General features: G+C 29.8%; 2 protein-coding genes and 1 pseudogene across 4 annotated transcripts; 1 reads left to right on the plus strand and 2 right to left on the minus strand.

The window, feature by feature from the left end:
- Positions 1–848: 848 nt before the first annotated feature.
- Bsg25D (blastoderm-specific gene 25D) lies at positions 849–20592 on the plus strand. Of its 3 annotated transcripts, none has more exons than XM_065499273.1 (9): positions 849–980; positions 3809–4304; positions 9912–10358; positions 11006–11101; positions 11710–12083; positions 12160–13592; positions 18507–18915; positions 18984–19095; positions 19159–20592. In XM_065499273.1, exons 2-9 carry the CDS (start codon positions 3983–3985, stop codon positions 19398–19400), a joined length of 3435 nt encoding a protein of 1144 aa, XP_065355345.1. In that variant the 5' UTR covers positions 849–980; positions 3809–3982; the 3' UTR covers positions 19401–20592. The 3 variants fall into 3 exon arrangements, with proteins under 3 accessions (XP_065355345.1, XP_065355343.1, XP_065355346.1); XM_065499271.1 differs by having other exon boundaries at positions 851–980; positions 18504–18915; XM_065499274.1 differs by lacking the exon at positions 11006–11101 and having other exon boundaries at positions 854–980; positions 18504–18915.
- On the minus strand, positions 1284–1931 carry LOC135949882 (small ribosomal subunit protein uS2m-like; annotated as a pseudogene).
- Positions 20404–24276, minus strand: LOC135949831 (uncharacterized). The gene is made up of 3 exons (XM_065499275.1): positions 24047–24276; positions 23313–23875; positions 20404–20818 (listed from the first exon to the last, which is right to left on the minus strand). Exons 1-3 carry the CDS (start codon positions 24266–24268, stop codon positions 20752–20754), a joined length of 852 nt encoding a protein of 283 aa, XP_065355347.1. The 5' UTR covers positions 24269–24276; the 3' UTR covers positions 20404–20751.
- Between the last annotated feature and the right edge of the window lie 3006 nt (positions 24277–27282).

The following is a 27282-nucleotide window of genomic DNA, read 5'->3' on the forward strand; positions in this document are numbered from 1 at the left end:
ATTATTTTTTTAATTATGCATTTTCAAACCAATAAAGCTTGACAACCCTGTTTTTCACTTTTTTCCTGCATACTCATTCAGAGTTGTATTTTGTGGAGAGTTTGCATAAGAAAAGAAGGAGAATGGGGAACAATACAAAATAATGAAGAAGAAGAGCCAAAAAGTATACACACACATACATACAACTGAACAAACATAGAAACAACAAATTAGTTTTCTTGTTTTATTTTTTCTTTAATTTAAATTAATTTTAATAAATTTGCTAATAGAATAAATATCTAAAATAAAAGTGTGAAAATATAATTTTAATAAAGTTCAAAAGTTTCTTGAAAGAAAAAAATAAATTAACGATATTGTGGTAAAATCAATAGACAAATGCTGTGTAATAAGAATATTTTTGGCAAAAAGAAAACTAACTAGACATTTTCAAAGTTGTTTTTTTTTGTTGTATGCATATAAAAAAATAGCCCATTTGTAAAAAAATGTGTAAAGTTCACATATTATTGTGTCAAAAGTTAATACTACTCTTTAATTTAAAGATAATAATGGCTATAATATTATAAAATTGGTGTTTAGTTAATTTATTTGACATTGTGTGTTCGACTTCTCCCAAATAATCTGGCAATACTGTGTTATTGTAGTTTTCTGACATTATGTTTTGCTCCCCTGTTCCTACAGAGTTGTATTTTGTATTTGTTTTCGACCATTTCCACGACTGGAAAAGACAGCGAAAAAAAATCGTGTTTGTCAATCAGACCTTTCAAACACCCCATCTGATTTACACGGGATGTTTGTCAGTCATGGTGAAGCAGGGAAAAGTCAAACTGTCAGTCAGGTAAGGTTTACGTGTGTTCGTGTGAGGTGACTGTTTGAAGAGGTTTTCTGTCGCAGAGTTTGTTTTTTGTGGAAATCAAACGCAATTATTTTGGAATGTCTCCGAAGAATTTGCAAATTTCTCCGACACAAAATAGTTATTAAAAGTACGTTGAACGGTGTACAACACATTGGTGGAATTAGAAATTCAGAAAAAACTGAAAAATATCAATCTAATTATTATTGAAATTATTATTATAATAATAATAATTTCAATAATAACAATGGTATGCAGAACTTTAACAATAACTTTGGAATGCGTGCAAATAATAATAATTGTGGGCCATCAAATAATGTTTTTAATAAACCAAACGACTTCGGTTTTAATAACTTTAATGCAACATGCCCAATAACTACAATAATAGATCGAACAATTTTGGTGGTAATAACTTCAACAACGGATTTAACAACTACCATTGTGGACCTAACAATTTCGGAAATGGGCGCAATAGGTTTAATGGTCCTAGTAATGGTAATAATTTGTCCATAGCCGCTGGTGAATCGTCATTGCCAGGTACAGGGTAGGCTATTAAATTTGGATTACAGTTGGAATCGACTACACCCACCGTGGGTATAGCCATTTTGGCGGCATCTCTCACAGCCACATGTTGATTCAAAACATTGTATATATAATATAAGGAAAATGCACAAATCAGGCAAACGGGTCACAGCACCAAATTGCACATTGGCGTTTGTGAATATGCCGCCATAGCTTTTTTCTCAACCAAATGAGCATTCAAGGCATTACGATTGAAGAAGCATATAAAGCAATGTGGGCAGTAATATTTAAAGCGTCACGCAAATGTGAGGCTGTTTTATCCAAATCGAAAATTAAATGACCCAAACGACTGCCATATATGTAGGGACGCATGCGATCGTCTAAGGAGCCCTCCTTGTGTCCGAAATGTACTCTGGCGTTGAACAAATCGCGTATTGTGAAAAATTTTTTGGATTCGATTCTGATCGACGACACTTAGCTCCCCAGTATTCAATTTCTGTATCGGATGACGTAGCAACTCAGGTATGGTAACTGTATTACCTTCCAGGGCTTACGTCATTTTCTAAAGAAGCTGTCTACTGGTCTTAAGCAATTTCAAAAAAAATAAGCTTAACGTTGGGCGCCAAATTGTGATGAACAACCTTTTTGCTTAGCGGCGGACGATGGCACGTTGGTCTTATGGCTGTAGCTCGCCGGAATGGGAGGCCATCACAATTAGAAAACGTGCCAATATATTTGGTGGATGTCAACAGCAAATTACACAAAGAACAGTGAACAAAACAAAACGCTAAAGAGTTCCCTTTGACAGACGGACGGACATTTGACGATAGCAAACTTCACATCTTGGACATGTTTAGGATCATTTCACCAGGACTAGGTGTTGTTGTCCTGGACAGGCAGCCCACCCCGCATGACATATTTCAGTCATCCATGACATAATCGTTAGCCTATGGATTTAAAGTGATTTTGAGTTATGTCCCTATCACATATACAGCCATAGTCGTATATATTTACACACACTAAAAAAATTAAGTAAGCTAGGATAAAATCAAAATTTTGCGGCCTTGTAAATAAAATTGGAAAAAAAAAGATTTCTATCACAATCCATAGACTCACTAGTCACTAGTCTGTCTGTCTGTCTGTCTGTCTGTCTGTCTGTCTGTCTGTCTGTCTGTCTGTCTGTCTGTCTGTCTGTCTGTCTGTCTGTCTGTCTGTCTGTCTGTCTGTCTGTCTGTCTGTCTGTCTGTCTGTCTGTCTGTCTGTCTGTCTTTCTGTTGAAATCAGTTTTCTGAAGACCCCAGATATCTTCGGGATCCAAATCTTCAATAATTCTGTCAGACATGCTTTCGAGAATTTTGCTATTTAAAATCAGCAAAATCGGTCCACAAATGGCTGAGATATGAGGAAAAAACCAAGACAACCTCGATTTTTGACCTATTTTTTTACCTATATCTGGATTACTAAGACATTAATATAGACAATATGGATATCTAATGATAGATATTTCAAAGACATTTGCAACGACGTATATAAGACCATAGTAAGTTGGACCTACAATGGGTCAAAATCGGGAAAAAAAATTTTGAACCCGAATTTTTTTTTTTTTTAAAAATTGAAAAAACGAAAAAAAATTTTAAAATTTAAAAAAAAAAAAATTTTTTAAAATTTAAAAAAAATTTTAAAATTTAAAAAAAAAAAATTTTAAATTTAAAAAAAAAAATTTAAATAACAATCGAAAAAATTTTTTTTCCAAAAAATTTAAAAAACAATTAGAAAAAAAATAAATTTTGTTTACCTAAAAATATTTAAAATTTTGAAGTATAATTTGGTGAAGGGTATATAAGATTCGGCACAGCCGAATATAGCACTCTTACTTGTTTTATTTTACTTTATATTATTTTATTATATTATTATATTATTTTAATATATATTTTTATTATATTTTTTGTTTTACATTTTTATTTTGTTATATTTTGTTTTATTATATATTTTAGTTTATTGTATTATTTTATTATATATTTTTATTGTTTTAGATATTTATATTTTTATTTTATTATATTATGTATATATTTTGTTTATTATATATTTTAGTATATTTTATTTTATTGTTTTATATTTTTATTATATTATATACATACAACTATGTTTATTATCCAAATGAAAATTACTTTATTTAAGTTCTATAATAAACCTCAACATTTAAAATTTACAAAAAAAATAACATTCATCATACATAAAATTTAAAAATTTATTGAAATTTTATTTATTATTATTTTGTTATTTATTTAGAAATTTACAAAATTCTTTTTAAATTTTTTTATTATTTTTGTATTTAATTTTGAAATATATTTTCAAAAATTAATTTTGAGATTTGTTATCAAATTCAGTTTTGAAAATATTCAATTAGTATCTAATTTTCATTTGTATTATCTTCAGAATCATGTAAAGAAGCAGCAAGTGAGCAGTGCGAAGAAAAGAAAACGTTAACGTTTTGTGCAAGACAAAAAGAAAAAAAATAAAAAACAAAACAGATTGCATATTTTATTGATTTCCCCATAAATTGTATTAAAAACAAAAAGAAGAGAGTAGTTTGGCTAATTAGAAAATAAAATGGAATTTTCTGCCGATCCATATGAATACAAGTTATATCAAATGTTCCAGAGTTGCGATACAAATCAGTGTGGTTTCTTAGATGAAAATTCCTTAAGACGTTTGTGTGCTCAACTAGAATTACGTGATAAAGGTGCAGTGCTTATCGAAAATTTAGCCAGAGAAGGACGTACATCACATGTTACCTTTGAGAACTTCAAGGAAGCTTTGTTAAATTTTTTAGGCACCGAAATTGATGGTGCAAATACCAGTGACATTACGGCAGAACAACGAAAAGAACAGAATGTTAAAGACAACGACAATGTGGATAAGTCTTGTGGAGGTAAGCGGGTAACAATGATTACTTTAAGTTCGTTGGCGCATTGTTCGCCTTTTGATATTTTCTAAATTACGTCAGAATTTTAATCAATAAAATAGGTATAAATTGATTAACATGCACGATAAGAATTTTATATCATAGAAAACCACTTAAGAACGCCTAATGTGTTACGAATAAAATTCTGATTTATTATTTGCTAGATTCACACACTAGTAAAATTTGCTGCATGATTTTGTTAGAATTAGTTTAGAATTGTTGTATAGAATAATCTATAGTGCAGAAATCTCTATTTTTAATAATATTTTAGTAGTCATAACTATTTTATCTAATATTGGAATGTAGTAAAGCGTTTCAATATTTGTGTAAAGGCCATTAAAATTTTTACTAATTAAATGCTTATGCATATATTTCCTCTAAGCCGTGAAAAGTTCTATAGCGAACAAACAATTTCACAATTATATCAATGACATCAGAAAATCTAAGCAACGATCTTTTTTACCACACCTAAAAAGTTATCATATCCAAATAACATACCTTATATACTATAAGTCAAATAGGTGCAACCTATTCATGTCTACAAAATTAGAACACATAGTTTATTTTTCCAAACGTTTTAATTATTAAAGAGAAAATCCTTTAAACTTTTTAAAAAAAAAATCAGTTTAACAATTGAATTAAGAGTAATCACAAATCAAAATTAATTGCCCAGCTTAAAGATTTATAGTTTTAAATCATAATATAACAAGGCATAGCATTTTAAACTCTCTTCCTAGTGATTCTACCTTTTAATGGTTGTATCATGGTTTTAAACAAAATTATAATTTGTAAAAAATAATAAATCTTGAGCTTATTTTCTGACGCCTATTACAATTTTTTTTCTTTTCTTACCGTTTATGATTACAAAATTATAAGTGATCACAGAATTTAATTTGATACTTATTTATAAAGTTTTTAATAAAAAACTTTATAAATAAGTATCAAAGATATTAGCGATTTTAGATATTGTGAGTTTTTATATAAAAAATCGATTTTTGGCCAGAAATATGAATGATCACAGATCGAGCTCCTTTTCTTGATTAAACGCTTATTCGCCAAGATATTAGCGAATTTATATATTTTGAGTTTTTATATTAAAAATCGAGTTTTTTTCAGAAATATGAGTGATCACAGATCGATCACATTTTCTTGATTGAACGCTTATTATCCAAGTTATTAGCGAATTTATATATTTTGAGTTTTTATATTAAAAATCGAGTTTTTGTCAGAAATATGAGTGATCACAGATCGATCACATTTTCTTGATTGAACGCTTATTATCCAAGTTATTAGCGAATTTAGATATTTTGAGTTTTTATATAAAAAAATCGATTTTTGGTCAGAAATGTGAGTGATCACAGATCGAGCTCCTTTTCTTGATTAAACGCTTATTGGCCAAGTTATTAGCGAATTTAGATATAGTGAGTTTTTATATACAAAATCGAGTTTTTGTCAGAAATATGAGTGATCACAGATCGAGCTCCATTTCTTGATTAAATGCTTATTGGTCAAGTTATTAGCGAATTTAGATATTGTGAGTTTTTATATAAAAAATCGATTTTTGGCCAGAAATATCATTGATTACATATTGAGTTTGTTTCTCTATTTTACGCATTTTTACAACGTTATTAATGATTTAAGGCATAGAGAATAGACATAGAGCGGAAACTCTCCTGTCAAAGACTTAACTCAGTTGTCAGAAACCTAAGTGGTGAGAATGTTTTAGTAGAAAAAACAATGTGAAAACAAAAACAACACTCGTATGTGTGATTATTTTGAGTAATTTTTTTGTTTGAGTTTTTTTCTAGTTTCCGCTCTATGTTTCTCTATGATTTAAGGTTTTTGCAGTTTTTCTTTATGAATATCAGTTTTTGATGAAAAATATGAGTGATCCTATATTGAGTTTGTTTTCTCAATTGCATGCATATTTACAAAGTTATTACCGATTTAAGATATTTCGGCTTTTTATACCCTATTTTATATATTTTATACCCTAAATATGAGTGATCCTATATTGAGTTTGTTTTCTCAATTGCATGCATATTTACAAAGTTATTACCGATTTAAGATATTTCGGATTTTTATACCCTACACCACCATAGTGGGGAGGGTATTATGCGTTTGTGCAGATGTTTGTAACGCTCAAAAATATTAGTCCAACACCCACCTTAAAGTATACCGATCGACTTAGAATCACTTTCTGAGTCGATTAAACGATGTCCGTCCGTCCGTCTGGTCGGCTGGCTGGCTGGCTGGCTGTCCATGTAAACCTTGTGCGCAGAGTACAGGTCGCAATTTTGAAGATTTTTCGATGAAATTTGGTACATATTATTTTTTCGGCTCAAGGACCAAGCCTATTGAAACTGGCTGAAATCGGTCCATTATTTCACATAGCCCCCATACAAATGTCCTCCCGAAATTGGACTTTATCGGTCATAAATGTTTAATTTATATATGTATCTCCACAAATTCCGCTCCAAATAAGTTTTATATACACAAAATTCATGTCACCAAATTTTGTTACGATCGGTCCATAATTAGTCATAGCTCCCATATAGACCCGCTTCCGAAAATCACTTTAACGTGCATAAATCGCTTAAAAATGTTGGTATACACACAAAATTCAACATAGTTAACTTTAATATAGACTTAAATCACACGACGTAATTTCATGGTGATCGGTCCATAATTGGTCATAGCCCCCATATAAGGCCCACTTCCGAAAATCACTCAAAAATATAAATTATTGAAATTTTAAAAGAAAAATGTTTTTGCTCTTTTACTTAGTGTAGGGTATTATATGGTCGGGCTTGACCGACCATACTTTCTTACTTGTTTTATATGAAATGTCAGTTTTTGATTTAAAATATATGTAGGTAGGTATGTGATCAAACCTTGTTTCGCCAATTTGTTGCATTTTTAAAAAAATTATTAACAATTTATGAATTTTGAGTTTATTTTTATGAAATTGTAGCTTTTGTATTGTACAAAAATATAATTTGGTAAAAATAATTTTTGAGTTATTTTGGTAGAAAATATAAGTGATCACAGATTTAGCTTATTTCCTTTAATATCGATTTTTGTTCAAAAATATGAATGATCGCGGAATGAGCATATTTACGAATATATTAACTATTTAAGACATTTATGTTTTTAACTGAACATAGATTGAGCTATCTCCTCAATTTTATGAAAAGTTATTAAGGATTTAAAATATGTTGAGTTCTTAATATGTAATATAAGTTTTTGATCAATCATATGGAGTCGTGCCTATGTTAAGTTATCCGTTTCAGAATATTTCAAGAATCGATTTTTTATTTTGGTCTAAATAGCATATTTGTCCTTTTTTGAACATTTTTATTTTAAAAATAGGTTTTTAGTATGAAATATGATCACAGATCACAGAATGAGCTTAATTTCCCTAAAATCACTGTATTTTAAAAGTTATAAACGATTTAAGATATGTATTTGAGTTTTTATATAAAAAAATCAATATTTTTGTTATAAAATATGAGTTATCCTTAAAATCGCAGTATTTACGAATAATATATAATATATTTGAGTTTTCTGTATTTCGATTTTCGGTATAAATTATAAGTGATCACAGATTGTGATAGTTTTCCTTAAAATCGCAGTATTTACTAAATTATTAATAATATAAGATATTTGAGTCTTTTATATATATATTATATAAAGTATTTACGAAGTTATTAATGATTTAAAATATTTGAGTTTTTTGTACTAAAGATCGATTTTTGGTATAAAATATCAATGATCACAGATTGTTCTTGTTATTCTTAAAATCACTGTATTTACGAAGTTATTAACGATTTAAGATATTTGAGTTTTTTTATAAATATGAGTTATTACAGATTGGGCTTATTTTCCTTAAAATCGCAGTATTTACGAAGTTATTAAGGATTTAAGATATTTGAGTTTTTTGTACTAAAGATCGATTTTGGGTATAAAATATCAATGATCACAGATTGTTCTTCTTAAAATCACTGTATTTACGAAGTTATTAGCGATTTAAGATATTTGAGTTTTTATACTAAAAATCGATTTTTGGTATAAAATATGAGTGATCACAGATTGGGTTTATTTTCCTTAAAATCGCAGTATTTACATATTAATTAACGATTTAAGATATTTGAGTTTTTTATACTAAAAATCGATTTTTGGTGTAAAATATGAGTGTTCACAGATTGGGTTTATTTTCCTTAAAATCGCAGTATTTACGAAGTTATTAAGGATTTAAAATATTTGAGTTGTTTATACAAAAAATAGAATATGAAAACATATAATTTATTAGTAAAAATATGAGTGATCAGAGATTGGACTTGTTTGATCAAGATTTAGGGCCTGATTCAGAAACAGGAAAGAAAAGCAATTTTCAATTTCTCGTATGAAAATCACTCAGTTTTCATACAAAGATTTAAAATTTTTTTTTTGATGAAAAATGGTATTTTGGTAAAAAAAAATATGTGTGGTCACATATTGACTTCATTTTCCTTAAAAGTACTGTATTATTATTAATGATTTAAGATATTTTGAGTTGTTTTTAAATATTTGTTTTCTCACTTTGATGCATATTTATTGAGTTTTATATATGATATTGATTAGAGATTGAACTTGTTTTCTCAATTTGATGCATGCTTATACAGTTATTCACAATTTAAGATTTTCAATTATTTTATATGACCGATTATGGCCTATAATAAATATGAGTGATCACAGATTGAGTTTGTTTTATAAATTTGATGCATTGACAGATTTTTTATGAAATTTTGGATTTTGATAAATAAATATGTATACCATTATAGAATATGTGGATTTTTTGTTGGATTTTCAAATGATACTTGGATTTTTGGTTTTCTCGAAAATTTAAGATAAAATTATGTATTTAGTACATTTAAAATTTCTAAAGAAAATCTTAGTTTTACTGTTTAACTTCACTTTAATATGTTGTCTTGTCATCTATTGTTTTATGATAAGTGCTTATTTTTGTTTAATTTACATACACACATGTTATCCCTTGAGTTATTAACTAATTAGACCCTTTTGTCCTGGCTTAGCTGTTAATCTTTTACGATTGGAAACACCTGACGTTAGGTATAAATGTTTATTATTTTTACCTGGAATTAGGTATAAGCCCCTTGTAAATATGCATATGTTTAGGGATCATATTTGCAAATATTTTGATTCTGGGAAAACGCGAAAAACTATTTAGAAATGGTGGTTTATAATTAAGTACCTGAGTTAGTTATAGATTATTATAAAATAGTATAAATAGTTTTGAAGAATGTCACATTAGCATCAGTTGTCTGTAAGACTTAGACTGTGATTGTATACTCTACATATTTAAATAAAAAAGATTTTTAAAAACATCTCAACAACAAAAAAATTAACATGGGCACCAGATTCTTTTACAAAGAAGCTAAAAGCTATAACGATCCTACAATCGAGCAATTGTCCCGACAATTCCGTAAGATAATTTAACAATATATTGTTTAAAATTTAAATATATTATTTATTTTTTTATAATTTATTAATAATATCCAATTTCTTTTTCAGAACGCGCTTTAATAATTTCTGAACAACAGGAAACCTTCATCGTAGACAGTCCACCAGAATCTTCAGATCGTGAAGTTTCACCCAAATTGGTGGTTGGCACAAAAAAATACGGTCGTCGTTCTCGACCACAAACTCAAAGAAAACCCAATGAACAAACAGCCTCAGATTCCGAAGATTCCAACGAAGATAACGAAGCACATTCTCATCGTAGCTGCAGTTCGCAACACGTTAAAAGATCAACTTCTCAAACCGATATTCCCGGTACAAGAAGACGTTGCACTACAGGCGTAACTGAGAGTAAACTGAAAAGGTGTGCATCATTACCAGCCCAAAGAAACCTTTTCAATCCGAATAAACCCAAATTGGTGGCTAATAAAGGAAACTTGGTAAAAGACGCCTTAGTGCCAATAACGAAGAATACACTCAGCAGCAGCGTAGAATCTTTAGGTATGTATCAAATTATAAACAAATTTGTAAGAGTCCTTCTTTTTTTCAAAAAAAAAAAAAAATCATCAAAGCTTTCGTTTAAAACGTATTTTTCGCTCACCTTTCACTAAACTTTCGATATTCTATCAGATTCTTTAGTTTATTACAAGGTCTGGGATTGTTTTTTGAAAGAAATTTCATTAAGCACAGCTTAGGCTTTAGGTTTTTAGATGTCATTGTTAATACAAGCAACGAATTTCCATTTCACATAAATAAAATGTATGTCTTCATTATTATATTACAAACAAATGCACTTCAATTTATTGCCATTAACTTACTTACTGCTTCAATTATATATTCACTTTACATAAACATTTCTACTTGTGCTCGAAAGACATTAATATGGCTGGCTTATTAAGGGCATTAAAAAGCGTAACCAAATGCTGCAACTGATTTGAATTTGTGCTCATTCATATTAACTATTCTTATTGCCGCCGTATATGTACATATGTCTCAAAAAGTATTTCGTCTTGCGTACCGCTGCTACGTTGTAATTGTAATTATGCTTTAGCATTTTTGTTAAGTTGATTAGTTTTGATTTTGTCTTCCATCTCTAAACAATCGTAATATTCACCTTCAACTTCACCATATATATATCTAAAATATAGGTTTGAAAAATCTTTCATCTGCCATGCACGCTGTTTGGAGTTCCTATGACTGGGAGTTAAGCAAAAGTCATTTTAAATCTGGATATTTGGCTAAAGGTTTGTTTGTTTTTTCAACTAAATCAAATTATTTGGCATTGATTTGTAAGAAAAAAAATTGTTCATTAAAAACGGCTGGTGGTATAAAACGCACGCTCTTTAAAGAGTGGCTAGTTGTAGTATTTAAAACAAATTTGGCACCCTCTATTTCAGTATTTACCTTCTTTTTAAAGCACTTAAACAAAATTTACACTAAACCTTTTCATACATCTTTTTTTTCTGTTCTTTTGGATTTAGAGTAACTATTTTCTATGACTTTAAGTAAAAAAAAAAATTAACCGGGAATATTTATAGAATAAATCAAATTGTTTAGAAAGAAAATCTTTGTAAAGACAACTCATGGATTTTAATAAGTTCACTGGGTATTTTTTACAAACCAAGGGTCAATAGGTTGACTCTTAGCAATTGTCAGCTTATGACCTTTACTTTTATACAAAATGATTTTACTACATTCCTTAGATCCTTAAAAATCGTAAGAACTTTTTTAGTTTATTTTTCTAAATCTAACTCATGAATTTGTGGTTTTAATACTTTGTCTTTGTATATATATTAATCTAACCCAACTAATTAACAATTAATTAAATTTAAACTTTTAATCTTTCCCATAGAATCACCAGGTTTGATGGAAACTTTGCCCATTAACAGCATTTTAGATTTATGGGAACGCTCTTCAATACCCAATGGTCGTGGTATATTATTAGCCTTGGGCTTTGATAGTGATGAAATCAATATAGCTCAACTAAACAAGGTAATGGAGGAGGAAATATCCAACCTTGAAGACGAACCACAGACGGCTCTAATGAAAGCCTGTTTAGTGCTACAAACCGAAGAACTTGGCAATTTAAGACAATTTTCAAAACAACTGCGTGATGAAAATACAAAATTAAGAGCCGACAATAAGGATGCTAACAGGCGCATTTCTTTATTGGCAGCAGAAATTGATGAAAGACATGCTTCTTTAGAGGATGCTACCAAGAAAGAGGTAAGCTTGCAATAATAACAATTTCAATATGAATGTTAAATATTAAATATCGAATGTTTTTTTTATATAATTTCAGATACGTCTTTTAGAACAAAAACATGCTGGTGTGGTACGTGATTTAACAGCACGTTTAGCCAATGATCGCGAAAACTGGTCTAGTCTAAACTCCCGCTTGGAATCAAAGCTCAAAATATTCGAACATGACGAAATAAAGATAAAAACTGAGCTAGAGCTAGTGCGCAAAGAAAACGAAGACTTGGAAGGAGAAAAACAAAAAATGCAAAAGCAAATCACTGAATTGTTAGAAAAGAACATTGATTTGCAGCGTGAGTTAACCGAAATGGATGAAACTAATCACACCCAGAGACGTAAACAACAATTTGAAAAGTCCAATGACGATGAAGAAGTTTTACGTCTAGTGGAAAAGGTCTCTACCTTGCAGGTGGAAAACTGTAATCTTAGAGATAAAAATGATGAGTTGATAGCTGAAGTTGAAACTCTAAATCATGATCTAAATAAAATGAAAATGAAATGGAAAAAATTAACGCTAAATCAAGATGCTGCCAATCAAGATTTAGATGAAAATGAAATGAGCTCTTCCAGTACGGCAACTAAAAGACGCGGCGATTCGCCTTCAAAGACCAGACTCATAGAGGAAAGTCCTCGTTTGGGTAAATTAAGAAAATGTACCAATGATGCGAATAATACTTGCAGTGAAAATAGCGATACAAGTGGTGAATGGATGGCTTTGAATTCAGAATTGCACAATTCACAATCAAAAACATCTTCACAAGTCCAAGGAGAGCTAGAAAATCTCAGGAAAAGAATCTCAGAGTTAGAAGAACAACTGAAACTGGCTAAAGATAAATTACTTACACAATCTCCCACTACATCTGCCACTAACGTCACCCTGGAAGAACGCTGCAAAGAACTAGAAGCCAGTCTAGAACAAATGCAAAAAGCTTACGAAGACTGTGAAGATTATTGGCAAGCTAAACTCACCGAGGAAAGAAATCTGTTCGAAAAAGAGCGTCAAATCTATGAAGAAGAACAGCAGGAGAGTGATAAAAAGTTTACCGAACTCATGGAAAAAGTCCGCGAGTATGAGGAACAGTTTAGCAAGGACGGCCGTTTGTCGCCAATCGAAGAGAAAGATGCTCTCGAGCAACAATATATCGACTTGGAGGCTGAAGCCGAAGAAATACGAGAAAATGCTCGTAAAATTTTCGAAGAAAAGTCACAAGAAATAGAAGCTCTACAAACAGAGATCGAAGATTTGCGTGTACGTTTAGGCGAAAGCGTAGAGATTTTAACAGGAGCTTATGAACTTAAGCCCGAAAATGTGGCTATCAATTCTAGTTTAACCGAAGCTAATAGTCCAGCTAGTTCTCCCATAAGCTATTTGTGGCACCAGAGCACTATACAAGAACCGGTCAAAAACTGCCAGCCTTTAGAAACGAATTTAACAGGATTGGGTTCATTATTGCCTGTCAGCAATCAAACAGTACGGTGAGTACATTATTTTAGAAAAAAAAACAACTAAAATCTGCTTAAGCTTTTGCCACTTTTAAAAGACAAGTTATGCATTAACGCTTAATTTATATGACCTTAATACCTATATATATTTTTTAATTAAATCCCCTATACAAATTTTTAGCTGCTCCTTTCCCTTGAAATCTCAAAACCCGCCCTTGCAATTCTCGAAACGCCTTTTAAATCGGTTAATCGGTAACATATAAATTACATTTTATATGCTTAGCAAAATAATGTTTGCTTACTCAATAAACATAACTGACAATGAACTACAAGTTCAAATATGTACCTCCAATAAACAGATCTCAAAGAGACCCTTGACAATAAGAAGTCCTATTATTTTTGAAAATAAAGAAACAAAAAAATTAAATAATTATTGAATAAACGAGTTTTTTATTATTCCCCTGTAACAGTAGATATATTAGTGCATTATTGACGCAATGTAAACTCTGTTTCTCTGTGTTCTATTGACTATATGAACTTACAAGTTCATAAATGTAACTTAGGGACACAGAAATAACCAATAAATAAGTAAATAATAATTAACATTAAAGTGTTTATTAGTTTATTAATACTATTAGTATATATTTAAATATTACTTTAAGAATAAATGTATAAAATTTTATATATACTGTTTGTTTTTATTATTACTATATTTAATTTTTACAAAAGTGATGAAACATTTAAGTGGCTGGTTATTTAAACATTGCAATAAATTATCCACTCTACTCAAATTAATTAAAATTGGTGTTGTGTGAACTTCCAGTTCATAAATGTGCCTTATATGTCGATTATGGATAGCTATCGAAATTCAGTTGTGTTGTCAGAGGTCAACCACAAATTTCTGGTTGGCATTTTGGAATCTGAAAACGCATCTTTAGTTCGGTTGCCATCCATAATAGACCCATTAATGAACGATGATTTAAATTTTTGCCATTGAAGAAATTTCCACAACTTGTATATTTGTTCTAATCTTTGTGAAAAGTAATTTACTCCTGTGTTTTAAACTCTGGTGGATGGCACTCCCCATAGTTAACTACCCTTGTAAAGCTTGTAGTTTCTAAGCAATAATAAATTATCAGCCCAATTATGAATAAAAAATTTCGCGGGAGTTTGTTCCCCGGGAGTTTTTTCCCATTGAATTTGAATAGCAAAAATGAGAAAGGGGGAAAAACTCCCGGGGAATTTTTATTCATAATTGGGCTGTATGTAAATCTGTGATTTACTAGACTTGAGCAAATTTTGCAACAGGTCTTGTAAATATACCATGTCGATAATCCAACTTAATTCATATTGTTCTATCGATTGTACAAAGTAATACATTTCGTTTATAGAAACCAATTAATGTGACATATTGCCAGAAGTTTTACAAGTAGTCAATGTATTCCTATTAGACAGCAATTTTCACTAATGTCTGCTCACTTGGTTGACTTCAATTTATATATTTTATATATAAAGTGATCTTGTGCAGAGAGAAAGAAGTCAATTGGCTACATTGAATATCCCAGTAATCTAGAGTGAAGTCAATTTCACTTTATTGTATCTAAGTAATCTACAGTGTAGTCCCTTTATCATTAATTTGTACTGCACAGTAGTTATTTTAACCAACAAATGAAATCTACTGGAGAGTAAATTTTGTCACTTAAGCAGTATGTTTAATTTTTTTATTTTCATTCCATTTTAGGGATAAGTATATAACGCTGGGTGTATTATCATTTTACTTTCCCTTGTTAGACCTACTAAAGCTACTAAGATCAGACAGTCTCTTTGTAGCTGGTATTAGGTTGGGTTAAATACTGGGAGATGTCTTTTAGACTGACTATATTGGGTGAATTAGCTTTCAATGTTAAAATGACTTCTTATGTAGCTAAACCAGTAGTCAGTTATGTAGCTAGTATAGTAACTATCTCTATGTGAATACAATGAGTTGAATACTTTGGACCAGCTATCAGAGATTCTCTTTGTAATCTACGTAGGGTCAGCTAAGCAGGGGGTCAGCGTAGGACACGCACATGTTGAAATAACTAGTCACGCCATCTAGAACTGAAGATTAGAGAAATAACAAGTAAGAGTGTTATATTCGGCTGTGCCGAATCTTATATACCCTTCACCAAATTATACTTCAAAATTTTAAATATTTTGAGGTAAACAAAATTAATTTTTTTTTGCAGTTGTTTTTTTCATTTTTTGTAAAAATTTTTTTTTCGATTATTTTAATTTTTTTTTTTTTATTTAAAATTTTTTTTTTTTTAAATTTTAAAATTTATATTTCCGATTTTAAAAAGTATATTTCCGATTTTGACCCATTGTAGGTCCAACTTACTATGGTCTTATATACATACGTCGTTGCAAATGTCTTTGAAATATCTATCATTAGATATCCATATTGTCTATATTAATGTCTTAGTAATCCAGATATAGGTCAAAAATAGGTCAAAAATCGAGGTTGTCTTGGTTTTTCCCTCATATCTCAGCCATTTGTGGACCGATTTTGCTGATTTTAAATAGCAAAATTCTCGAAAGCATGTCTGACAGAATTATTGAAGATTTGGATCCAGAAGATATCTGGGGTCTTCAGAAAATTGATTTCAACAGACTGACAGACATGGCTTAATCGACTCCGCTATCTATAAGGATCCAGAATATATATACTTTATAGGGTCGGAAATGAAAAATGTAGAAATTACAAACGGAATGACAAACTTATATATACCCTTCTCACGAAGGTTAAGGGTATAAAAATCAAAGGAAACATTTTATTAATTCCAACCTCGTCGTACAAATGCTAAAGCGAGAATGACTGCTTTTGTTCAATATGAAACACGAGATGACCTAATCATGTTTACATTTAAAAAGTTTCGTATTAGGCCGAATTTTGATTTCTGATGGAATATTAGTTTCATTTCCGGCCAAAAATTAAATGCCTTATTCATTTAAGTTTGTCATACCGTTTGTAATTTCTACATTTTTCATTTGCGACACCACAAAGTATATATATATTCTGGATCGTTATAGATAGCTATGTCGATATAGCCATGTCCGTCTGTATCTTGAAATAAATTTTCCGTAGCCCTTAAATTACTTACAAACTTGATTAATACACCAATATATCGGGAATTTTCCTGGCTCGGTTACTATTTAAAATCTAATATCTAATGATATATACATATTTCAAATTCCATAAGGCTATACAATGGGACATACAATGGGTAAAAATTGGGAAAAATATTTTCTAACCCGATTTTTTTATTTCACCAAAAAAAATTTTTGTCATAATTTTTTTTTACTTATAAATTAAAAAAAAAATTAAAGAAACAAATTAAAAAAATAAACAATTTCGAAAAAAAATTTTAAGAATTTTTTTTTTGGGAAACAACTCTTAAGGTACCATCACACATGACAAATATTTAACGAAAAAGACGTAACCACTAAATAAAACACATTCGAAATATTTGGTCAATTCACAAGGTTATATTGTCATATTGTCATATTATTTCACAATGGTTTTTTTTATTGATTTTCAAGCAAAAAATGTCCTAAAATAATACTACTTTGTATTCTATGATTATTGTGATATCGTAACCAAGCAGAGACTTGTGCCGAATGCCTAAGAGTCGATTAAGCCGACCCGCCGAGTCCTGATATATTACGACATTATGACAATGTACTGACAAGAGACCTTGTGAATTGACCAATTTATTTATTTCAAAAACTTATTTTACTTATGATGATTCAAAACGAAAAAATTTAGTTTTATTTTATTTGATGCTGTTTGATCTTACAAAACACTTGTAAGAGTAAACACGTCAAACAAATTTGTTTTTGAGCAAATATTTGGAGTGTGTGACCCTACCTTTAGTAATCGAATGTAATACAGCAGCACTATTAATATTTTTTATACCCTTCACCATGAGTGGCAATGTTATATAAGTTTTTCATTCAGTTTGTAATTTCTACATTTTTCATTTGCGAACCTACAAAGTATATACATTCTGGATCGTTATAGATAGCGAAGTCGATATAGCCATGTCCGGGTGTCCGTCTGTATGTTGAAATCAACTTTCAGTAGACCCCAAATTAATTTACATACATGATTCATACACCAATATATCGGGAATTCGTCCGGCTCGGTACTATTTAAAATCGACATATAAGGAAAAAACTAGTACAACCTCGATTTTTTATCTATCTGAATTAGAGCTAGTTTCTGGGATAAGGATAATCTATATTCTTCGTTTAAACCTAGATTAAACTAAAAATTGTATTTCTCACGTGTTAAGCTACGTTTAACTGACAAGTAAGAAACTAGTTCTAAGTCATTAATATAGACAATATGGATATCCAATAATAGATATTTCAAAGTCATTTGCAACGGCGTATATAAGGCCTAATAAAGTCGATCCTACAATTGGTCAAAATCGGGAAAAATATTTTTTACGTCGATTTTTTTTTCATCAAAAAAATTTTTTTTTAAAAAAATTTTAAAAAATACAAAAAAAAAATTTGGACCTAATTTTTTTTCGCTAATAAATTAAAAAATAAAATAATTTGAAAAAAAAAATTTTAAATTTTGTTTACCTAAAAATATTTAAAAAATTTGTAAGTATAATTTGATGAACGGTATATAAGATTCGGCATTATCTTTCTTCAAAATCGTTTAATTTAGGCCCAACTGTTTCATTCCATTCCTCCCTAAAATCATTCTTGACCTTAGTTTTTTATTACTAAATTCTGCTTTTCAGGGATTTTTGATACACTTAATATTGTGTGGGTTTTCAAATCCTAACATACTTTGCACATTTAAACCACACCTTGATTTCATTATACATTTTCTTGCAAACATCTACTTTTACAATATACTGCTAAACAACATTTATTAAATTTCAGTAGCAATTTGTCAACTTCCGAGACTACTATATTCAGCACTACTCCTCTACAGTCCCCCATTGAAAAGCCCACGCAATCTCAAACACAATCAACCCAATCAGAGGCTGGAGATGTGGCCGATTGTGAGACATCATCAACGGCATCTGGCAAAAGCTTTGAAACGCACAGTATTCATTCAAATCAGAGTTTCCAACAACGTAACAATCAATCGGCAACTAAATCAATTACCAGCACAAAGAATAGTTCACCTAGTCCCACGCCAAGCGTTTTGAAAGATGAGCTTAAACGTTTAAAATACTTTGAAATTTCATTGAAAGAACAAATTAAGGATTTGTCTTTACAAAGAGATGGTTTAATTATGGAATTGCAGCAATTGCAAGAAGCTAAACCCGTATTAGAAAAGGCATATGCGGTAAGTTAATTTATTTTTAAATTTATACAGCAAAACAATTTTGTAATATTATTTTTAACAATTTAAAGCGCACGTCTCATCCTTCTTTAATACAAAGAGTCAATCAACTTGAACTGAAAAATAGGCATTTACAAAATGTTGTTAAGCAACAGCAACAATATACCGAATCCATAATGCAACGTAGGTTTTGTTGAATGAAATTATTATGGAATACTTCTAATAGAAATATTTTTTTTTTTTTAGAATCTTGGCGTCATCATCAGATCGAGCTAAACGATTTACATGGACGTCTAGAAGTACAGGGTGCATTGATAGCAGAACAAGTGCAGCGTTTACAAAATGCTGATATTTTAGTGAAAGATTTATATGTGGAAAATTCACATCTAACGGCATCCGTACAACGACTCGAACAACAAAGAGTACGAGCTAATATGTTGCAGCAACAGCAAAGACAAAGTTGTACAGGTTTGCCGGGAATACCTTAGATACTACTTTACTACTATAATGAATACTTATTTAAAAAAGAAAGAAAATCTTACTTGTCCAAATACCTTCGGAACCAGCCATCGTCACAAATCCCATCATAATACATTTTAACCAAGGCAAGGCAGTTTAATAAGGTAAGCTTAATTTTCTACTGACGTTTAGAAGTTTTATATTGGAAACTGGGAAAATGTTGCTACTACAACCGTTAAAGCTGCCTGTCACATCTAACTCTCTTCAATTACACATCATTTATTTCTACTACAACGACATCTTAGAATGTATGTACGTGCTCCAAACCCAACTAACACGTGCTTTAATATCGTTTAATAGTTGCGATAAAAGACATTAGTTATAATGTTTTAACAATTTAAATTAATTAATTTTTCAATAGTTACATAGTTAAGGAATGAACGCGCAATATACATAGTGTTATACAGACATACATACATACATAAAACAATGTATGATGATTAATAGAATTGTTATATTTTGTTTAAAGATTTTTAATAGGAAATTTATTTAAAAAATGTTTACTACTACACTACTACTACTTAAACAAAATCTCTTTTTATATTGCATTTTTTTACCGCTTGATTTGGTTTACAACGACAAGATTTTAAAATTTACGTTCCATTTTGTGTTGTCAATTTGTTTAATCTTATTAAATCTCTTTTAAGTATATTTACCATTTTATTTTTTAACTATTGCATTTTTGACCTTTTAATTTTACAACGAAAATTATTTAAAATTTATATTCCATTTTTTGGGTTTATTTATCTGTGGGTCTGTCTATTTGTTTTTTTTAACCGTTTTACCCTTAGTGTCTAATGTTTATTTAAATAAGAAAAAAATTAAACCAAATATGTATGAAAATATACAATTTCGAATTGACTTGAAGTGAATATTTTAAAATAGTTATTTACAACATACTCGTTGTTTTAGTGTTTATTTTAAGACAGATTATCTAAAGGCTTTGATTAACAAAAAAAAAATACATTGATCTTATGTTTGGTGATTTGTTTTTTTTTTAAATTTGATTCTTTTTTTATTTAAATGAAGTCCATTGTAGATTGTACATATCTTATTGTAAAGTATTATATATTGTTTATATAAATCCACTATTAAACTATTATAAATTATTTATGTATTTAAATCATATCTGGAAAATATATGCCTTTGTTTCTTTAAGAATTACATCGTTACCTTAATGTAAAAAATTGCGTAACCGAAAACGTATTTTTTTTCTAAAATCAAAAAAAAAATGTTCCAGAAATACATGAAATTTAGCACGGAAATAAGTTTATAATTTTTAAATTACGTTCATGTATTCAGGCGGAAATACCATTTAAATTAATCATCAATTTCCTGTTCATTCTGGTTAAATGGCAATGTTATGAGCATTCTAAAGAGGCGCTTTCTTTTAAGAAAAAAACAATAAAAAGAAAAAAAATTGTGTAATAAAAAAATAACATAAATGAGCATTTCCCAAAAAAAATTGTTTTCAAAAAAGTAAGTTGTACATTTGTTGTTATTAAAAATTGTTTCACAGGTTAATAAAAATTCTAAATTTTTTATTAATTACGATGCACTACTACATCATATAACAAATGTATGTATGTGTAAAAAAATATTAAATTCTATCAAGAATATGCAAGTTATAACCAAAATTCCAAATAACGTATCATCAAGTGCATGATTTTCTTAAACAAAATAAAAGAGCTCGTGTTATTACTCCAAGAGAAGATAATTTAATAGCAAGAGAGTTTAAGAAATTCCCCAAAATGACTCCCCGATAAGATATCAATTATCTAAAATTGAAATTAGTTCTCAAACTGTTATCCGACAAATGAGGCTGGTCCTGGTTTCCCATTTGTATACAATTTGCAAAAGAACATTTAAAGTGGTCGAGAGAGAAATGTAATACTGTTCTCTTTTCGGATAAATTAAAATGCAATTTAAGAGGCAGTGGTGGGAGAACATTTGTACGACAAATAAGACAGTCAAGTTTGGCGTTGGCAATATTAAGTTATGAGGCTGTTTTTCAGGACAAGGATGAATCCAATTCATATAATAAAATGTACTATGGCTGGAATAGGATACTGATCCATTTTATACGATGTAATGTATGCATACGCTGAAAATATGCCTCTAGTTTGGATATTACAGCACGACAATTACCACAAATACACCTCTAGGGTTGTAAGCGAGTGTATAGAATCAAATCTCTATCCCATAAAAAACCTATGTGAAGCAGTAACAAGTAAGAACTATATTCGGCAGTGGCGAATCTATATACCCTTCATCAGAATATAAGAGGGGGGGTCAATAACTCCGAGACTTTTTGAATTTCCAGCCTCTTAACTGAAAGGGCAACACTGCTCCTATCAATAGATACCTGTCAGTTGACTCCTGTTAAAATTTGAACAAGCTGCGTCATTTAGTTTGTGTTTGACATCCATTGATATCAGACAACTGCGTGACTTGAGAAGAAAATGGAAAAGTGAATTTCGTAAGCATAATTTTTTGCTTAAAATAACCATCACTCAAACCAAGACTAAGCTTGATAAATACTATGGGAACTCTGCACCATCAATTTCAATGGTAAAAAAGTGGTTTACTTAATTTCATTGTAGCACCATCAATTTCAATGGTAAAAAAGTGGTTTACTTAATTTCATTGTAGCCGTACAAGCACGGAAGATGCCAAACAATTGAAAATAATTACGTTCGGCCGATCGGAGATTGAAAGTGCGAGAGATTGTGGAAGCCATAGGCATCTCACATGACTCAGTGGTTTCAATTTTGAATGAACTTGGATATGAGAAATCTTTCCGCAAAATGGGTGCCGCCGCGTTTGCTCACAATCGACCACAAACGCAATCGTGTGACAACTTCGCAGAAGTGTTTGGCGTAGTTAAACCGCAAACAGCAGGAGACCAAACAGCATTCAAAATAGTCTGGGGTCTAGGTTTGGCAACCAATGACTTTTTATTTAAATAATAATGTGGAATATCTAAGGATATATATTTTAAAATATGCTTGCTTAAAGAATATTAATAAAAGTTATTGTGCTTTATCATTTGCATAAAGGTTTTTGGTAGTTTACTTAAAAAATCAAAGTCCCTACGATTTATATAAGACTAAGTTTTTAAATATCAGACAAAAAAGATATGCCTAAAAATACATATATTTGAATTTTTTTGATTATTCTTCGAAATATCTCGAGAGATCCCCTCATGGTCTTACTCTGATATTTTTACAATGGCTTCAACTGAGGAAAATCTTTAGAAAATGGAAGATGTATTTTTTTATATCCTTTGTATAAAGACAATTTTTGGGTTCAAATACTGTATTCAAAAGAAAATAATTTTGAGAAAAAGATATTGAAACTAGGGAACATAAAAAAATTCAGAATGCATTCATAAAAATAATAATTGAGCGTTTTTACAAAATTCTTACATAAATTTGAACTTTGAACCTCGGTGAAAAACAAACCAAAGACAAAGTTTTTGTACCAAGTTTTAACAAATTTGGAACGGGTAAGATCGTGTCGAAAATTGTGGATTCCTCCAATTTTATAAAAACAGACCAGAAATATCACGAATTTGACTGCTATGGATTTATTATAAAAACCCGCTCTTTTTCACCTAATTTCTAAATTCTCCCGCTTTTTGTAAAAAGTAAAATTGCAACCCTAACCAACAACATGAGAGAGTAACTAATTTTAATATTTTATTATCTTCGCCTGTAGTTCTTCTCTACGATTTTTGTTTTTTCATTGCATATTTCCATATCTAATAAATGAGATTATTGCTAAGATAAAGTCAGTTTTATTCTTGATAATTTTGTTTTGGGAAATGCTCAAATACACATGAATACTAATTAGCATTAGTTATAGTAAAATCATCTTACAGTATTGATCCAGATGAAGATCTCTTTCCACGACAATTACCTCTGGCATCTCTATATTGATATGAGCGACAACGGACCGTCTGAGGCGTGATTTGATGAGGCTGATGAGAGCGATGTACTTTCACTTTATAAATTCGTGAATTTTTGAAAGTTTTCAAATCCGACCCCTCCCTAGATTGTGCTTGCAATGGCATTCTGTAGTTAAAATTCTGCAATTGATGTCTAGATTGAAGCACAGGCTCTTCAATAGCAAATATTGGTTCTACTTTGCTACGGGATTTTGGGTCAACAGCGGGCTGGTGTAAGGATGAATACAGGTTTAAATTTTCTTCGTTATTATGGAATTTGTTATTGGTCGTCGTTGTTGGTATTATAGTAGATGAGGTTGTTTCAACACTTTGGTTTTCGGTGAAAGGCATTGTCGTTTGAATTATTGGAGTTGTGGTTTTGATGTTTGTTGTAGAATCTAAAGGCTTGACAGATGTTGTGCTGGGCTTAAATAGTAGAGGTTTAACGGTTAAATCATCTTCATCGTAATAGTATTCATCATCATTGTAATTTTGCTGCAAACAAAAAAAAATATTTCAATAAAAATAGTCCAATTATCTATTTATTTACTTTGGTTTATAAAACTTAGCTAAGTATTTCTTGTTTAATGAATTATATGGGAGAAATTATTATTAATTTTATTTTTTTTTATTAAATAACTTAAAATTAAACCAAATTATACATACATCAGATATTTCATTTTGATCCATTTCTATAATCGCCACATCTTTAATAACAACATGTATATTATATTTGCCAGTTTGTCTTTGGTCATAAATAATGTGTGCATCAGGTGCATCTGATTCTTCCTCATTGTTTGTTGTACGAATACCTTTAACTTGTAGAGTTTCGGTATATAGTAATAAAATTAATACAAGTGACTTCTTAACCAGTTTTGCAGCAGCCATTTTAGAACAAAAAAAACCCTTTAGCTTACTTCGATTTGCTGCTCAAGAATGTTTCGCTCTTTACAGTTCAAATACGACTGATCAAGCTCTGAACTGTAAAGGGCTTAGGTACACATATCCTCCTATTGGTCTCATGTTAAAATATGTATAAAATGAAAATCAAACAAAATTAAAGATGGTAAATATTTTTGTAACAACATTCCAGTTTAGACTACATGTTTATCGTTGCTCATGCATACTTGATGCATTTGGTAGTTCGATCTCCTTTGAAAATCTCGTTCTTAAAATTGCGTTTTGTAAATATGTATGTGTTAAAAGCAAACAAAATCAAAAATAAAACATGCGTAAGAAGCTGTACCATTAACCATAACAAAATTTCCCTTACAATGTAACCTTTTCATCTGGCAAATTGTGGATGTCGGACACAATTGTTTGTTCAAATTAGTTTTTTATAAATAACTAGACATATTAACCCTTCACTGTACTCTTAACTTGTACAGTACAGTATGCATTTATACTCATTTACATGTTTAGACTGATAATTTTTTAAAACAAGTAATCTTGATGTGTGTGAACCAGCACTAGCAAACATTTTTTTTATCTAATATCAATTTTCATACAAGATATGTATTTCCAAATTTGAGGTTTTTTATAATTTGATCGTTGTTATAATGTTCAGTTTCGTATTATGCACAAATGGAGATTCGACCTGATCATTTTTAAACACCTCTAGCAAAAAAATAGATAAAGAGTGAGCCAAAAAAACTTATACTTGTATTAAGTTAAATAAAACTTAAACCGCTCAATATAGAAATTCTCAAAAATACGTAAATTTATTCAAATATTGTACAAATTCATTACACATTAAAATATTGGTATATTACTCGGTATTTATATTGCACATTACTACCTCGTCCATAAGCCACATAAAAATCTTGACCCGGAAACTATGCCTGTATATAAGTTTCATCATCCATCACACAACAGGTAAATTTTTCGATCGTTCATTACCGAATTGCGATCTGAACCCATCATTAGCTTTGGCTCTGCTCACAAAACAATCAGAGCATTTAACTTTACGAGCTGCTTTTCTAAACAAAAAAGGTTTTTCCAAAGTTGGTTTTTTTTCATTTTTTGGAAAAAAAAATTTTCGAATTGTTATTTTAAAATTTTTTTTTTTTTAAATTTTAAAATTGTTTTTTTAAGTGTTAAAAAAAATTTTTGTTTTTTAAATTTTTTTTTTGGTGAAAAAAAAATTCGGGTTAAAAAATATTTTTTTTCGATTTTGACCCATTGTAGGTCCAACTTACTATGGTCTTATATACGTTGTTGAAATCGATCATTAGATATCCATATTGTCTATATTAATGACTTGGTAATCCAGATATAGCTCAAAAAATGAGGTTGTCCTGGTTTTTTCCTCATATCTCAGCCATTTGTGGACCGATTTTGCTGATTTTAAATAGGAAACAGAATTATTGAAGATTTGGATCCCGAAATAAATGTGGGGTCTTCAGAAAATTTATTTCAACAGACAGCCGGACATGGCTTAATCGACTCCGCTATATATAAGGATCCAGAATATGTATACTTTATAGGGTCGGAAAATTATATTGTGGAAATTACAAACGGAATGACAAACTTAAATATGTATACCCTTCTCACGAAGGTGAAGCGTATAATAAAGTTTGCAGAAAAATATCAATCAGCAAAGAAATAAAATATTTGTAATACTATCGTGTAAACTAGGGTTCTATAGCTGAATCAAAATGTCGACTTTTCGACCTTTTCCGTTTTTTAAAAAGTCGACTTTTCGAACTTTCGACTTTTGGTAGTTTATGAAAAGTCCACTTTTCAAACTTTCGACTTTTTAGTTATCGACTTTTTTCGATTATTTTCGACTTTCCGACTATTTTCGACTTTTTTCAACTTTTTACCATTTCTTGTAAAAAATACATGGTTTCTACATTTATTGATGCGCCTTTTGTAATGTTTAGCAATAAAAATGAAATTTATCAAGGCGATAATAGTTAGAATAATGTTGTAAGAATTTTGTGTAGAAAAAAGATTTATTTTATAAACATTTATTTATTTATTATTTACATATATTAGCATACACTACAAAAAATGCAAGTGCAATATTATTTTTTAACAATCTAAAAAGTCGACTTTTATCGACTATTCGGTTTTTTTCGACTATTTTCGACTTGTATCGACTATTTTCGACTTTTATCGACTATTTTCGACTATTCGACTTTTGAGATAACATAATCGATTGTTCGACTTTTTTCCGACCAAAAAGTCGATTTCGACTTTTTTCAGGAAATAGTCGATTGTTCGAACAATCGTCTTATAGAACCCTAGTGTAAATAAGAAATGTCTTTTCGAAACGATTTCCTGACATACCGAATGATTTCAATAATATTTTAAATTTGAATACTCAGTATTGCCGTGTATAAGTGATTTTACCTTCTACAATTATTGTATCATGCTTTACCGATATTCTATAAAAATTTGAATAATTCTGTTCTTTAAAATCCACAGAATATAAACTTTGTCAACATATTTAAAATGTTTGTAAATTTTATTCATAATGAAATTAACGTTATAATTTAAATAACATTACCTCTAAAATAACGTTACCTCTAAAGCACCGTTACCATAATAATCCAAATTTTCGCTACCATTACCTTATTAAAGTATTGAATATGTAGCCAACCTTGGTCAAAATAATGGAATTAGTCAAATAGTAAAATATTGCTTGTTTATTGTTTACTCTGTTCATATTACTTTCGATTTGAATTAAAATAATCTTTATAAATTTAAAATTTTAACGGCAAATAATACAGTCGATAATACTGTTTCCTATTTAACTATCGTATCATTTCTAATCAACGGTGTAAAAACGCCTTTACAGCTGATTATCGAATAAATTCTGACATTTGTCGAAGGTGGTTGTTTTTTTTTTTATTGTTCAATATTTTAACTTGGTGTTCTAGCATTACAATATACGT

This window comes from Calliphora vicina, chromosome 2 (assembly GCF_958450345.1).
Source record: "Calliphora vicina chromosome 2, idCalVici1.1, whole genome shotgun sequence".
Classification (NCBI taxonomy): domain Eukaryota; kingdom Metazoa; phylum Arthropoda; class Insecta; order Diptera; family Calliphoridae; genus Calliphora; species Calliphora vicina.

Coding starts and splice junctions, on each gene's coding strand:
- LOC135949831 (XM_065499275.1), bottom strand. CDS start 24,268: ATGGCTGCTGCAAAACTGGTTAAGAAGTCACTTGTATTAATTTTATTA. Junction 23,876..24,046: donor ATCAAAATGAAATATCTGAT/GTATGTATAATT, acceptor TTTTGTTTGCAG/CAAAATTACAATGATGATGA. Junction 20,819..23,312: donor TCTTCATCTGGATCAATACT/GTAAGATGATTT, acceptor TTTTCTTAAAAG/AAAGCGCCTCTTTAGAATGC.
- Bsg25D (XM_065499271.1), top strand. CDS start 3,983: ATGGAATTTTCTGCCGATCCATATGAATACAAGTTATATCAAATGTTC. Junction 4,305..9,911: donor TGTGGATAAGTCTTGTGGAG/GTAAGCGGGTAA, acceptor TTTCTTTTTCAG/AACGCGCTTTAATAATTTCT. Junction 11,102..11,709: donor ATCTGGATATTTGGCTAAAG/GTTTGTTTGTTT, acceptor TCTTTCCCATAG/AATCACCAGGTTTGATGGAA.